The sequence below is a fragment of the Bombina bombina genome, chromosome 2 (genome assembly GCF_027579735.1).
Source record: "Bombina bombina isolate aBomBom1 chromosome 2, aBomBom1.pri, whole genome shotgun sequence".
Taxonomy (NCBI): domain Eukaryota; kingdom Metazoa; phylum Chordata; class Amphibia; order Anura; family Bombinatoridae; genus Bombina; species Bombina bombina.
This window is the reverse complement of record NC_069500.1, coordinates 1,310,106,477-1,310,120,538: the sequence shown is the minus strand read 5'-3', so window position 1 is coordinate 1,310,120,538 and position 14,062 is coordinate 1,310,106,477. Positions and strand designations below refer to the sequence as shown.

The window sequence follows — 14,062 nt, the reverse complement described above, 5'->3', positions numbered from 1 at the left end:
GTGGGCCTCATGGACTCTTGCTAATATGAAAGAAATGAATTTATCAGGTAAGTTCTTACTTAAATTATGTTTTCTTTCATGTAATTAGCAAGAGTCCATGAGCTAGTGACGTATGGGATAATAAATACCCAAGATGTGGATCTTCCACGCAAGAGTCACTAGAGAGGGAGGGATAAAATAAAGACAGCCAATTCCGCTGAAAAATAATCCACACCCCAAAACAAAGTTTAAATCTTATAATGAAAAAAACTGAAATTATAAGCAGAAGAATCAAACTGAAACAGCTGCCTGAAGTACTTTTCTACCAAAGACTGCTTCAGAAGAAGAAAACACATCAAAAATGGTAGAATTTAGTAAAAGTATGCAAAGAAGAGCAAGTTGCTGCTTTGCAAATCTGATCAACCGAAGCTTCATTCCTAAATGCCCAGGAAGTAGAGACTGACCTAGTTGAATGAGCTGTAATCCTTTGAGGCGGAGTTCTACACGACTCAACATAAGCATGATGAATCAAAGACTTTAACCAAGATGCCAAAGAAATGGCAGAAGCCTTCTGACCTTTCCTAGAACCAGAAAAGATAACAAATAGACTAGAAGTCTTTCGGAAATCTTTAGTAGCTTCAACATAATATTTCAAAGCTCTAACTACATCCAAAGAATGCAACGATCTTTCCTTAGAGTTCTTAGGATTAGGACACAAAGAAGGAACCACAATTTCTCTACTAATGTTGTTAGAATTCGCAACCTTAGGTAAAAATTTAAATGAAGTTCGCAACACCGCCTTATCCTGATGAAAAATCAGAAAAGGAGACTCACAAGAAAGAGCAGATAATTCAGAAACTCTTCTAGCAGAAGAGATGGCCAAAAGAAACAAAACTTTCCAAGAAAGTAATTTAATATCCAGCGAATGCATAGGTTCAAACGGAGGAGCTTGAAGAGCCCCCAGAACCAAATTCAAACTCCAAGGAGGAGAAATTGACTTAATGACAGGTTTTATACGAACCAAAGCCTGTACAAAACAATGAATATCAGGAAGATTAGCAATCTTTCTGTGAAAAAGAACAGAAAGAGCAGAGATTTGTCCTTTCAAGGAACTTGCAGACAAACCTTTATCCAAACCATCCTGAAGAAACTGTAAAATTCTAGGAATTCTAAAAGAATGCCAAGAAAAATGATGAGAAGAACACCAAGAAATGTAAGTCTTCCAGACTCGATAATATATCTTCCTAGAAACAGATTTACGAGCCTGTAACATAGTATTAATTACGGAGTCAGAGAAACCTCTATGACTGAGAATCAAGCGTTCAATCTCCATACCTTCAAATTTAAGGATTTGAGATCCTGATAAAAAAAAGGACCTTGCGATAGAAGGTCTGGTCTTAACGGAAGAGTCCACGGTTGGCAAGTAGCCATCCGGACAAGATCCGCATACCCAAACCTTTGAGGCCATGCTGGAGCCACCAGCAGAACAAACGAACGCTCCTTTAGAATCTTGGAAATCACTCTTGGAAGAAGAACTAGAGGTAGAAAGATATAGGCAGGATGATACTTCCAAGGAAGTGAAAATGCATCCACTGCCTCCGCCTGAGGATCCCTGGATCTGGACAGATACTTGGGAAGCTTCTTGTTTAGATGAGAAGTCATCAGATCTATTTCTGGAAGTCCCCACATTCGAACAATCTGAAGAAATACCTCTGGGTGAAGAGACCATCCGCCCGGATGTAATGTTTGGCGACTGAGATAATCCGCTTCCCAATTGTCTATACCTGGGATATGAACCGCAGAAATTAGACAGGAGCTGGATTCCGCCCATACAAGTATTCAAGATACTTCTTTCATAGCCAGAGGACTGTGAGTCCCTCCTTGATGATTGACATATGCCACGGTTGTGCTTGAGCCTTCACTGGATTTTTTGGGACACGGGAAAGAAAAAATCTTCTTGCAGGAGGCCTTATCTTGAAGCCTATTCTGTACCCTTGTGAAACAATATTCTGAATCCAAAGATTGTGAATCGAATTGATCCAAATTTCTTTGAAAAAAACGTAATCTGCCCCCTACCAGCTGGGCTGGAATGAGGGCTGCACCTTCATGTGGACTTGGGAGCTGGCTTTGGCTTTCTAAAGGGCTTGGATTTATTCCAGACTGGAGATGGTTTCCAAACTGATACTGCTCCTGTAGGGGAAGGATCAGGTTTTTGTTCCTTATTGTGACGAAAGGAACGAAAACGATTAGCAGACCTAAATTTACCTTTAGATTTTTTATCCTGTGGTAAAAAAGTTCCTTTCCCCCCAGTAACAGTTGAAATAATAGAATCCAACTGTGAACCAAACAATTTATTACCCTGGAAAGAAAGGGAAAGCAATGTTGACTTAGAAGACATATCAGTATTCCAAGTTTTAAGCCATAAAGCTCTTCTAGCTAAAATAGCTAAAGACATATACCTGACATCAACCCTAATGATATCAAAGATGGCATCACAAATAAAGTTATTAGCATGTTGAAGAAGATTAACAATGCTATGAGTATTATGACTTGTTGTGCTAAAGCTTCCAACCAGAAAGTTGAAGCTGCAGCAACATCCGCCAAAGATATAGCAGGTCTAAGAAGATTACCTGAACATAAGTAAGCTTTTCTTAGAAAGGATTCAATTTTCCTATCTAAAGGATCCTTAAAGGAAGTACTATCTGCCGTAGGAATAGTAGTACGTTTAGCAAGAGTGGAGATAGCCCCATCAACCTTAGGGATTTTGTCCCAAAACTCTAATCTGTCAGATGGCACAGGATATAATTGCTTAAACCGTTTAGAAGGAGTAAATGAATTACCCAAATTATTCCATTCCCTGGAAATTACTTCAGAAATAGCATCAGGGACAGGAAAAACCTCTGGAATAACTACAGGAGGTTTAAAAACCGTATTCAAACGTTTAGATTTAGTATCAAGAGGACCAGATTCCTCTATTTCTAATGCAATTAAGAATTCTTTAAGTAAAGAACGAATAAATTCCATTTTAAATAAATATGAAGATTTATCAGTATCAACCTCTGAAACAGAATCCTCTGAACCAGAAAAATCATTATCAGAATCAGAATGATGGCGTTCATTTAAAAATTCATCTGAAAAATGAGAAGTTTTAAAAGACCTTTTACGTTTACTAGAAGGAGGAATAACAGACATAGCCTTCTTAATAGATTTAGAAACAAAATCTCTTATGTTAACAGGAACACCCTGAATATTAGATGTTGATGGAACAGCAACAGGTAATGGAACATTACTAAAGGAAATATTATCTGCATTAACAAGTTTGTCATGACATTCATTACAAACAACAGCCGGAGGAACAGTTACCACAAGTTTACAACAAATACACTTAACTTTGGTAGATCCAGCATCAGGCAGCAATTTTCCAGAAGTATCTTCTAATTCAGGGTCAATCTGAGACATCTTGCAATATGTAATAGAAAAAACAACATATAAAGCAAAATTGATCAAATTCCTTAAATGACAGTTTCAGGAATGGGAAAAAAAAAATTTAGCGCCAAAAAAGACGCCCACATTATTTGGTGCCTAAATGTTTTAAGCGACAAAAATGTCGCCACATCCGGTGACACCGACATTTTTGGCTCAAAAACGTCAAAAAAATGACGCAACTTCCGGTGACAAGTATGACGCCGGAAATGACAAAGAAAATTTTTGCGCCAAAAAAGTCTGCGCCAAGAATGACGCAATAAAATGAAGCATTTTCAGCCCCCGCGAGCCTAACAGCCCACAGGCAAAAAAAGTCAAATTTTAAGGTAAGAAAAATTGATTATTTCAAATGCATTATCCCAAATAATGAAACTGACTGTCTGAAATAAGGAATGTTGAACATCCTGAATCAAGGCAAATAAATGTTTAAAGACATATATTTAGAACTTTATATAAAAGTGCCCAGCCATAGCTTAGAGTGTCACAAAAATAAGACTTACTTACCCCAGGACACTCATCTACATGTAGTATAAAGCCAAACCAGTACTGAAACGAGAATCAGTAGAGGTAATGGTATATATAAGAGTATATCGTCGATCTGAAAAGGGAGGTAAGAGATGAATCTCTACGACCGATAACAGAGAACCTATGAAATAGACCCCGTAGAAGGAGATCATTGAATTCAAATAGGCAATACTCTCTTCACATCCCTCTGACATTCACTGCACACTGAGAGGAAAACCGGGCTCCAGCCTGCTGCGAAGCGCATATCAACGAAGAATCTAGCACAAACTTACTTCACCACCTCCATGGGAGGCAAAGTTTGTAAAACTGATTTGTGGGTGTGGTGAGGGGTGTATTTATAGGCATTTTGAGGTTTGGGAAACTTTGCCCCTCCTGGTAGGAATGTATATCCCATACGTCACTAGCTCATGGACTCTTGCTAATTACATGAAAGAAATTACAAAACAAAACAAAAGCAAAAATGGAAGGGTTAGTTACCGCATTTGGCCACATGGGACAAGGCACATGGGACAAGCCCAGGTACCTTGCCAAGGTCCCTTCCACAAACTAGGTCCCTAAAACAGCTACACAATGCAAGCCCTCAATCCAACAAACTGGGAACAAGTGAAGGGTGCACAGGTTTATGTAATCACCCTAGACATATACAAAACACGGAAGGGGACTGCACTCTCAGACTGAGCACCCAGGGCTGAGCATGTTGCAGGGTCATGGAATGTGTACCCAGTCCAGTCTGAGAGTGCAGTCCAATTTACTTCAATTATCTATATTGCTTTGGTCTTTTTTGTTTCAGTTGTTGAAAAGAATACCTAGGTAGGTTCAGGAGCAGCAATGCACTACTGGGAACTAGCTGCTGATTGGAGGCTGCACATATATACCTCTTGTCATTGGTTCACCCAATGAGTTCAGCTAGCTTCCTGTGATGCAATGCTGCTGCTTCAACATAGAATATCAAAGGAATTCAGAAAATTTGCTAATTGAAGTGAATTGGAAAGTTGTATACAACTGTGGGCTAGATTACAAATGGCTTGCAAATGATTTCGCTAGGGTTTTCGCAATCATTTGCGCTCCATTTAAATTGTGCTGATATTGCAAGTTGAGCAAAATCGTTTTACGTTAGAATCATTACCACGACTTGTAGAACAATTCAAACCGTTCGTTCACAGAAAAATGTACTTTTGAAGTGGGCGGCTGATCGCAGGGAATTTGAATTTCATATCTACATTAAAAAGTAAGTTATAGTGCATCTTCATTACAACTGATGAATTAAAGGGATATGAAACCCAAAACTTTGTCTTTCATAATTCAGACAGAGCTGGCAATTTTAAGCAACTTTCTACTTTACTCCTATTATAAATTTTTCTTCGTTCTCTGGGTAACTTTATTTGAAAAGCAGGAATGTAAGCTTAGGAGCCGGCCCATATTTGGTTCAGCACCTGGGTAGTGCTAAATTATCGCTAACATTCTGGATCTGTTTTTCTAAATGCTAGAGTTGGCCATCTCTTTAAGGCTTTAGCACAGCTCCAGCATATTATGTAGAAACTGAACTGATGGCAACAGGAAGGAGAATGGAATATAGAGGAAGAAGAAGACATTCAAGAGAGGTTGATGCCTAAACAGTAGAAACAAAACTATATACCTAATAGCACTTGAATGTTATTTTATGAGAATGTGAAATTGAAACATTTTAATGCATGTTTATATTTCTTTACAATTTGAAATTTAAATTAATAAAACAATGATTAGCATTACGTGCTAATGGTTACAATATTCTGATTACACAGGTTCATGATTACCTTAGAAGCAAGCTGTGTTCCCTATATGAGAATGACTGCATCTTTGACAAATTTGAATGTGCCTGGAATGGTTCAGACAGGTGAGTATTGCATTAAAATCAGTTGTTGAATATTTAAAATATTTATGTATATAGATGAACACTTTATGTTTCTTATTCATTCTCTAAAGGGATATGGAATCACACATTTTTATTTTATGATTGAGATAGAGCATGCAATTTTATTTAAATTGTTTATTTCTTTTGTCATCCTTTGTTTAAAGGCAACGTACTACTGGGAGCTAGCTTCTGATTGGTGTATGATGCACATATATGCCTCTTGCCATGTGTTCCGATAGCTCCTAATAGTACATTGCTGCTCATTCAACAAAGGGTACCAAGAGAAAGAAGCAAATTAGATTACAGAAGTTGTTTAAAATTGTATGTTATAGCTGAATGATGATGAAAAATTGGGCTTCATGTCCCTTTAAATATTACACTTTGGGGATTGCATTTTCAAAGATATTTATTTTGTTTTTTGGTGTTTATTTTTTTTGTCCCTTGATTTTGTGCCTAACCAGTAATCTGTAACGTGGCATAAGAACCTTCCTATTTCTGCTGCTAATACCTCTCCCAATGCAACCAAATATTCGAGTGGCCTTACTGGCTGCGCTACTGCATTGTCTACTAAAGTTTAAATCACCTGAAATAAAAATTCCCTCTCCTCTTTAGTTACAGTCAGTAATGTACCATTAGGACTATAATTGTCATTTGGGTTTTTGGATCCTATATGCATAATGCTAGGTAATATTACACTTTAGATTCCATTTATTTGCTCAGTCTTCCAGTTTTTTAATATTACTGCTCATTTGATCCACTCCTCCTGGAACATCAACTCAGTTACAATTTTTTGTATCATCAACAAACAAGTAAACCTTCCCCTGGGGCCCACATCCAATATCACTAATGAACGTGTTGTTTTTTCTGTGTGGGACAGTGTCAAATGATTTGCTAAATTCTAGATATGCTACATCTATGGCTCCTACTTGGTCTATTAATTTAGTTACATGGTCAAAGAAATCAATTAGCTTAGTCTTACATGATCTTCCAGCAGTGAAACCATGTTGTCCTTTGTCTTCTAAGTTTTTTGTCTGAAGATGAGACACAAGTATTTTCTTGAAAAGAGTTTCCATTAATTTCCTTGGAATTGAGGTCAAACTGACTCACCTATAGCTAGCAGAATCTTCCCTACTACCCTTTTTATGAAGTGGGACTACATTAGCAATTTCCAGTCTTCTGGAACAACTCCTATTAACAGTGACTGATTAAATAAATCAACTAATGGAGTAGCTTTAACGGATCAAAGTTCTCTTAGAACCCTTGGTTGAATATTATCTGGACCCACAGACTTATTTAGTTTTATTTTTGATAAAGCGCTTGAAACCTCTTCCTCTGTTTGTGGCGCTTTCTGCCTTAAGTAAGTCTTAAGCAAGTGAAATGCATGTGCAATTGGGATGAAGTCAGGTGACTTGGCCATTCAAGAATATTCCACTTATTTGCCTCGAAAACTTAATTGATTGTTTTTGCAGTATGTTTTGGGTCTGTACTTTGACGTTTTGCAACATTTAGCTGAATGTGGGCAAATAGTACAGCCTTATGCACTTCATAATCCATCCTGTTGCTTCTGCCAGCAGTCACATGATAAATATACACTAGTAACCCAGTTCCATTGGCAGCCTTACATGCCTATGCCATAACACTGCCTCTACCAAGATTCACAGATGATGTTGTATGCTTTGGCTCATGAGCCTTTCCTTCTTTTCTCCGTAGTATAGTACTTCTCGTTCCATCATTCTGGTACATTTTATTATTATAATTATCATCATCAGTTATTTGGCTCTTTCATTTGACCAAAGAATATTGTTCCAGAACTGGGCAGGATTTTTTATTTATATGTTTAAGGGCAAACCCCCTGTATTTACTTTAATTAAAGGGACAGTCTTGTCAAAATTAAACTATACAGATAGGGCATGCAATTTTAAACAACTTTCCGATTTACCTTTATCATCAAATGTGCTTTGTTCTCTTAGTATTCTCAGTTGAAAGCTAAACCTAGGTAGGCTCATATCCTAATGTCTAAGCCCTTGAAGGCCGCCTCTTATCTGAATGCTTTTTTATTTGCTTTTCACTACAGCGGAGTGCTAGTTCCTGTGAGCCATATAGATAACAATGTGCTCATGCTCGGGGAGTTATTTAAGAGTTAGCGCAACACAGCACTAATTGGCTAAAATGCAGGTCAATAGATGATAAATAAAAAGTCATGTGATCAGGGGGCCGTCAGAAGATGCTTAGATACAAGGTAATCACAGAGGTAAAAAGTATATTAATATAACTGTGTTGGTTATGCAAAACCGGGGAATAGGTAATAAAGGGATTATCTATTTATTTTTTAAATAAAAATATTGGTGTAGACTGTCCCTTTAAGTCTTCTCTTGAATGTAGACTTTGATAATACTCTTACCTTCTGGAGAGTTCTTTACGCAACTACATATTGTGAAAGGGTTTTCTTCATTAAATAAAGAATTTTTCAATCATCCACCACAGTTGTCGTTTGTCGAGGCTTTTTGATGTTGCTGAGCCCACCATTGTGTTGCTTCTTTTTATTAAATTGATGATTTGGTCACTCCTAATGTTTCTGCTATCTCTCTGATGGATTTCTTTTGGGGGGTTTTCAGGTTAATAATAGCCTGCGTTACTTGTTCTTTGGACATCATATTGAAAGTTCAAAGCAAAAGCTTCCAAATGCAAATTTCATATTTGGAATCAACTCCAGACCTTTCAACTGCATAAAGGGACACTAAACCCTTTCATAATTCAGATAGAGCATGCAGTTTTAAACAACTTTCTAATTTACTCCTATAATCAGTTTTTCTTCGTTCTCATGCTATCTTTATTTGAAAAAGCAGGCATGTAAGCTAAAGAGCCAGACAATTTTTTGTTCAGCACCTGGGTAGCGCTTGCTGATTGGTGGATAAATGTAGCAAACCAATCAGCAAGTGCAACCCAGGTGCTGAACCAAAAATGGGTCGGCTCCTAACCTTACATTACAGCTTTTTCAAATAAAGATAGCAAGAGAATGAAGAAAAATTGATAATAGAATTAAATTAGAAAGTTGCTTAAAATCGCATGCTCTATCTGAATCCCTAAAGAAAAATATTTGGTTTAGTATCCCTTTAATTGTTATTGAACTAACAAGGACACAGCACACACCTAGCTATGAAACAGCTAAATTAATTGTCCAATTATTTTTGGTCCCTTGAAAAGGCAGGGGCTGCATATAAAAAGTGCTGTAACGCCAAAACCATTCACCCAATTTGTATGTAAATACCCTCAAATTAAAGCTCTAAGACCCTCCCACATATAGAAAGAAGAAAACATCTTCCACTCACCTTCCTTGTTAAGCTTTTTGGCTGTCTTACGGTTAGCATCTCCAGATTATAAAATCTAGAACAAAGAAGACAGAAGTCCATTGAGTTCAACCTATACAGATCTACCTGATTTACAATAAAAGCATTAACACAAGCAATCATATCCCTGAATTATGTTTCAAGCCAGAAATTTATCTAAGCTATTTTTTTAAATGCAGCTTAGGTATTTGCATTCACCACCTCCTACGGCAATGAGTTCCACAATTTAATTGCTCTTACAGTGAAAAAAATGTTTAAATCTCCTTTCCTCCAGCCTTAAATTGTGACATTTTCCATGGATTTAACAGAGCTTTTGCCAAATCTGTATTCGGACTTTCAATATATTTATATAAAGTAATCTTATCACCTCTCACTTCTTTTGATAGAGAACACAGACCCAGTTTGGCTAACCTCTTCCCATAGTTTAAATTATCCATTCCTCTTATTAGTTTTGTGGCCCTTGTCTGAACTTTTTATAATTCTGCAATTATTTTTGTTGTTGAGATTTTTCCCCTAGAACTGCACTCTATACTCAAGGTAAGGTCTTACTAGGGATTTATATATTTATATGACATAATTATTCCTTCCTATCGTGTAATGTCTCTTTTAATACATACAAATATGTTATTAGCCTTAGACGCAGCTGCCCTGCATTGTGCACCCATTTTTAGATTCTTATCTATAAGTACGCCCAAATCCCTTTCCTTTTCTGTTTTGCTAAGTCTAGTCCCATTTAAATAATAGGTTGTCTGCTTTCTTTTTTTACTTCCAAAATGTAAACAGCCCATATGTCAAAATAACCTACAGCATTAGTGCCATGTAACATGTATTGTTGTATTTCTGCCTGGCTTGTAGGCAGTATGGCAGCCAGGCCAATGCCTGTTGTGGGTATAGGGCTGACAAAGGGACAGGGTCTCATCTTTTTCTTGCTTCTTAAATGTTGTTTATTAATAATTATAAAAACTGATTCAAAAGTTGGGACTGCCACTCTTGCTCTCTTTAGGACATTACTTTGTCACTCCACTCATGGCAGTTTCTTCCCCCCCCCCCCCAACCTTTCTCTGCACAGTAGAATCAGTGATGAGTAGTAGAGGGTCATTATTGAGCCAAAATCACTGGTTAAAGTTATTAAACAGCAGACAACAAAACCTTAAGTTTCTCCTAAATTATGTTTTAGCAAAGGTGTTCTTGTGTCAGCTCTGGGTGGTTTGAGAAAGAAATAAAAACAAAATACGTAAAATAAAAAATAGGAAAATGTGTACTAATTTTAAAGTTTGGTTATCTTATGCTGCAACAATTCTAAACAAATACCATTTTTAATTTTGGATTTACTGCTTGCAGTGTGATCATGACTGGCGCCTACAATAATTTCTTCCGAATGTTTGACCGAAACACTAAACGAGATGTAACCTTGGAAGCGTCACGAGAGAGCAGCAAGCCTCGCGCAGTCCTTAAGCCACGCAGAGTTTGCGTTGGTGGGAAGAGAAGAAAGGATGACATAAGTGTGGACAGCTTGGACTTCACCAAAAAGATCTTGCACACGGCCTGGCACCCAACAGAAAATATCATTGCCATAGCAGCGACAAACAATCTGTATATATTTCAAGATAAAGTGAACTCAGAGATGCGCTAGGATTGTTATTTTTCCTTTAACCCTTTGAGTGCTAGAGAGGGATACAATCCCTTTGGTAGCCAAGAGTTTAATTATTAACCAGCCTATCTCGATATGTTTCATTTGGCTGTGACCATTGCAAGAGAGTCATCTTAAGGGTGGAACTGATTGTTATGACACTCTTCCTTAGCAACCGGCAATGTAGGGTGTTCTAGGGACCTCTAGTGGAAGATATTATTTTTACAGCACTTAAGCTGTTCAAATGAAAGTGATTTACTAAGGTCAAATGCAGTTAGTATTTAGTTTTTACACTGAAGTGACTTTGGCATCAGAATGGTCACTTTATTTGTAAGCCTGTAGTTTATTTTTTCACATTATTATGGGTTTGGCCATTTTTTTACTTTTTTGCAATAATATTTTATTTCAATACAAACTAGTAGCATCTATAGAACTGCATTTTATGGAGAAAGCTGTAGTGGCAGCCAGTTCTGAATCAAAGACGTGTTTGATGTATAAATGATATTCAGTTTATTAAATCATATTCCACATTTATGTATCTTGCATCATTAGATTTGAGTAAAAACCATGCATGATATATAAGCTGGCATTAAGTGCATTAACAGGTTATCATAACTTAATATATACATAACACTTTTTTTATTCTTCAAAGAGGGCTTGCAAATAAAATCTGGCTTTTTGAGACTTTTTTTTTTCAAATCCATCAGTGCATTGTAGTAATTGGCACTTAATGGGTTTTTGATATTGGTTTACACCATTTTAAGATTTTAACATGTCTATAAAATGAATAGCAAGTAGTACAACTTAGACTAACTTTCCTACTGAAATGACAGATTCTTGTATAAAGTCTTTATAGTTGTGTTCCTCAACCAGGGTGCCTAATACTACACTACATTAGATATGAACTATTGCGTATTTACAAAGAAAATCCTTTACATTTCAGGTATATGCTTGAATTAATATTTAATGATCTTTGTGTAGATGGTTCAGGTTTATTTTATTAAACGTACATCTGGAGTTATTGTTTTTTGTGATTCAGTGCAGTTGGATGTAGTCCGACAGAAATGCTACAGGAAGGCTTTTCTGCAGAAGGTATAAGCAAGTTAAGAGTTAACACTGAGTAGGCACCATATCTGACAGAAATACCCTTATATAGTTAAGGCTACATTTAAAGGGCCATTAAAGTGTTAAAATTACATTATCTAATTTGCTAGAGCATGTCATTTTATCACTAGCGACCCTGCAATGCTATGTGTTAACTCGTGCAAAGAGTCTAAACACATAGTTAAAGTACAGTTTAAGAGCTACCGAGTACTACTGATCCCGAGTGGAATCTACCGGTCACCCAGGAGTAGTCATACACTTGGCACATGTGGCAAACTCTGGTGAGTGGGTCAGCAAATGTTTCTGCTCTGGACTAGCACTTCTCTTTAGCTCCCAGGTGGTACTATGTATGTGTCCCCTTTGAAGGGGTTAAATAGTTATGGCGGTCATTAGTGTTAAAATGACATTTTCTAACAAATTAGAGCATGTAATTTGATAACAATAATGATCCTTTAAGCTGATTTCATGTTTAAACCTATTGGCCATGATTAGGTCATCTATCAGATGAAACACGTGGGACAAATCTTAGGGGGCGATTTACTAAAGTTCGGACGGACATGATACGATGTAGCATATCATGTCCGCAACACATCGATAAATGCCGACAACATACGCTGTCAGCATTTATCATTGCACAAGCAGTTCTGGTGAACTGCTTGTGCAATGCCGCCCCTGCAGATTCGCGGTCAATCGGCCTCTAGCAGGGGGTGTAAATCAGCCCAATGGTATAGGATCGGGCAGATTGAAGACTGCAGCCTCAGAGGCAGCGGACAAGTTATGGAGCAGCGGTCTTTAGACCGCTGCTTCATAACTACTGTTTCCAGCAAGCTCCATTCGGAACTTGATAATTTGGCCCCTTAGTATCTCATTTTTTCACAAATTTTCCTTAACCCTGAATTTGTAAATATGCAGTTTCTTAATTTAATACTTTCCTCAAAAAAAAGGGGGTTTTCTCTTGTAAGGTGTATCCAGTCCACGGATCATCCATTACTTGTGGGATATTCTCCTTCCCAACAGGAAGTTGCAAGAGGATCACCCACAGCAGAGCTGCTATATAGCTACTCCCCTAACTGCCATACCCAGTCATTCTCTTGCAAACTCTCAACATAGCTGGAGGTAGTAAGAGGAAAGTGGTGTAATATAGTTAGTTTTTTCTTCAATCAAAAGTTTATTGTTTTTAAATGGTACCGGAGTTGTACTATTTTATCTCAGGCAGCATTTAGAAGAAGAATCTGCCTGCGTTTTTCTATGATCTTAGCAGAAGTAACTAAGTTCCACTGCTGTTCTCACATATGTCTGAGGAGTGAGGTAACTTCAGAGGGAGAATGGCGTGCAGGTTATCCTGCAATAAGGTATGTGCAGTTTAAGTTTTTCTAGGGATGGAATTTGCTAGAAAAAAGCTGCTGATACCGGATTAATGTAAGTTAAGCCTAAATACAGTGATTTAATAGCGACTAGTATCAGGCTTGCTATCAGAGGTATATACTCTTATAAATGTGCAATATAAAACGTTTGCTGGCATGTTTAATCATTTTTATATATGCTTTGGTGATAAAACTTATTGGGGCCTAGTTTTTTCCACATGGCTGGCTTGATTTTTGCCTAGAAACAGTTTCCTGAGGCTTTCCACTGTTGTAATATGAGTGGGAGGGGCCTATTTTAGCGCTTTTTTTGCGCAGTTAAAATTACAGACAGAGACATTCAGCTTCCCTCAGCAGTCCCCTGCATGCTTTAGGACATCTCTGAAGGGCTCAGAAGGCTTCAAAAGTCGTTTATTGAGGAAGGTAAAGCCACAGTGGAGCTGTGGCAGTTGTTGTGACTGTTTAAAAAACGTTTTTTTTTTTTCAATTTGTTAATCCGTTTTTTGTATTAAGGGGTTAATCATCCATTTGCAAGTGGGAGCAATGCTCTGCTAACTTGTTACATACACTGTAAAAATTTCGTTAGTTTAACTGCCTTTTTTCACTGTTATTTCAAATTTTAGCAAAATTTGTTTCCCTTAAAGGCACAGTAACATTTTTTATATTGTTTGTTTAACTTGATGTAAAGTGTTTTCCAAGCTTGCTAGTCTCATTGCTAGTCTGTATAAACATGTCTGACATA

General features: G+C 37.3%; 1 protein-coding gene across 1 annotated transcript in view; it reads left to right on the top strand.

The window, feature by feature from the left end:
• PPP2R2C (protein phosphatase 2 regulatory subunit Bgamma) overlaps window positions 1-11,501 on the top strand; it is a 539,035-nt gene extending 527,534 nt beyond the window's left edge. Inside the window, exons 8-9 of the mRNA XM_053704157.1 lie at window positions 5,769-5,860; window positions 10,567-11,501. Of these exons, the coding sequence (XP_053560132.1) occupies window positions 5,769-5,860; window positions 10,567-10,858 (384 nt within the window). The 3' untranslated portion in view covers window positions 10,859-11,501. The remainder of the gene's footprint in view (window positions 1-5,768; window positions 5,861-10,566) is intronic.
• The last annotated feature ends 2,561 nt before the right edge of the window (window positions 11,502-14,062 follow it).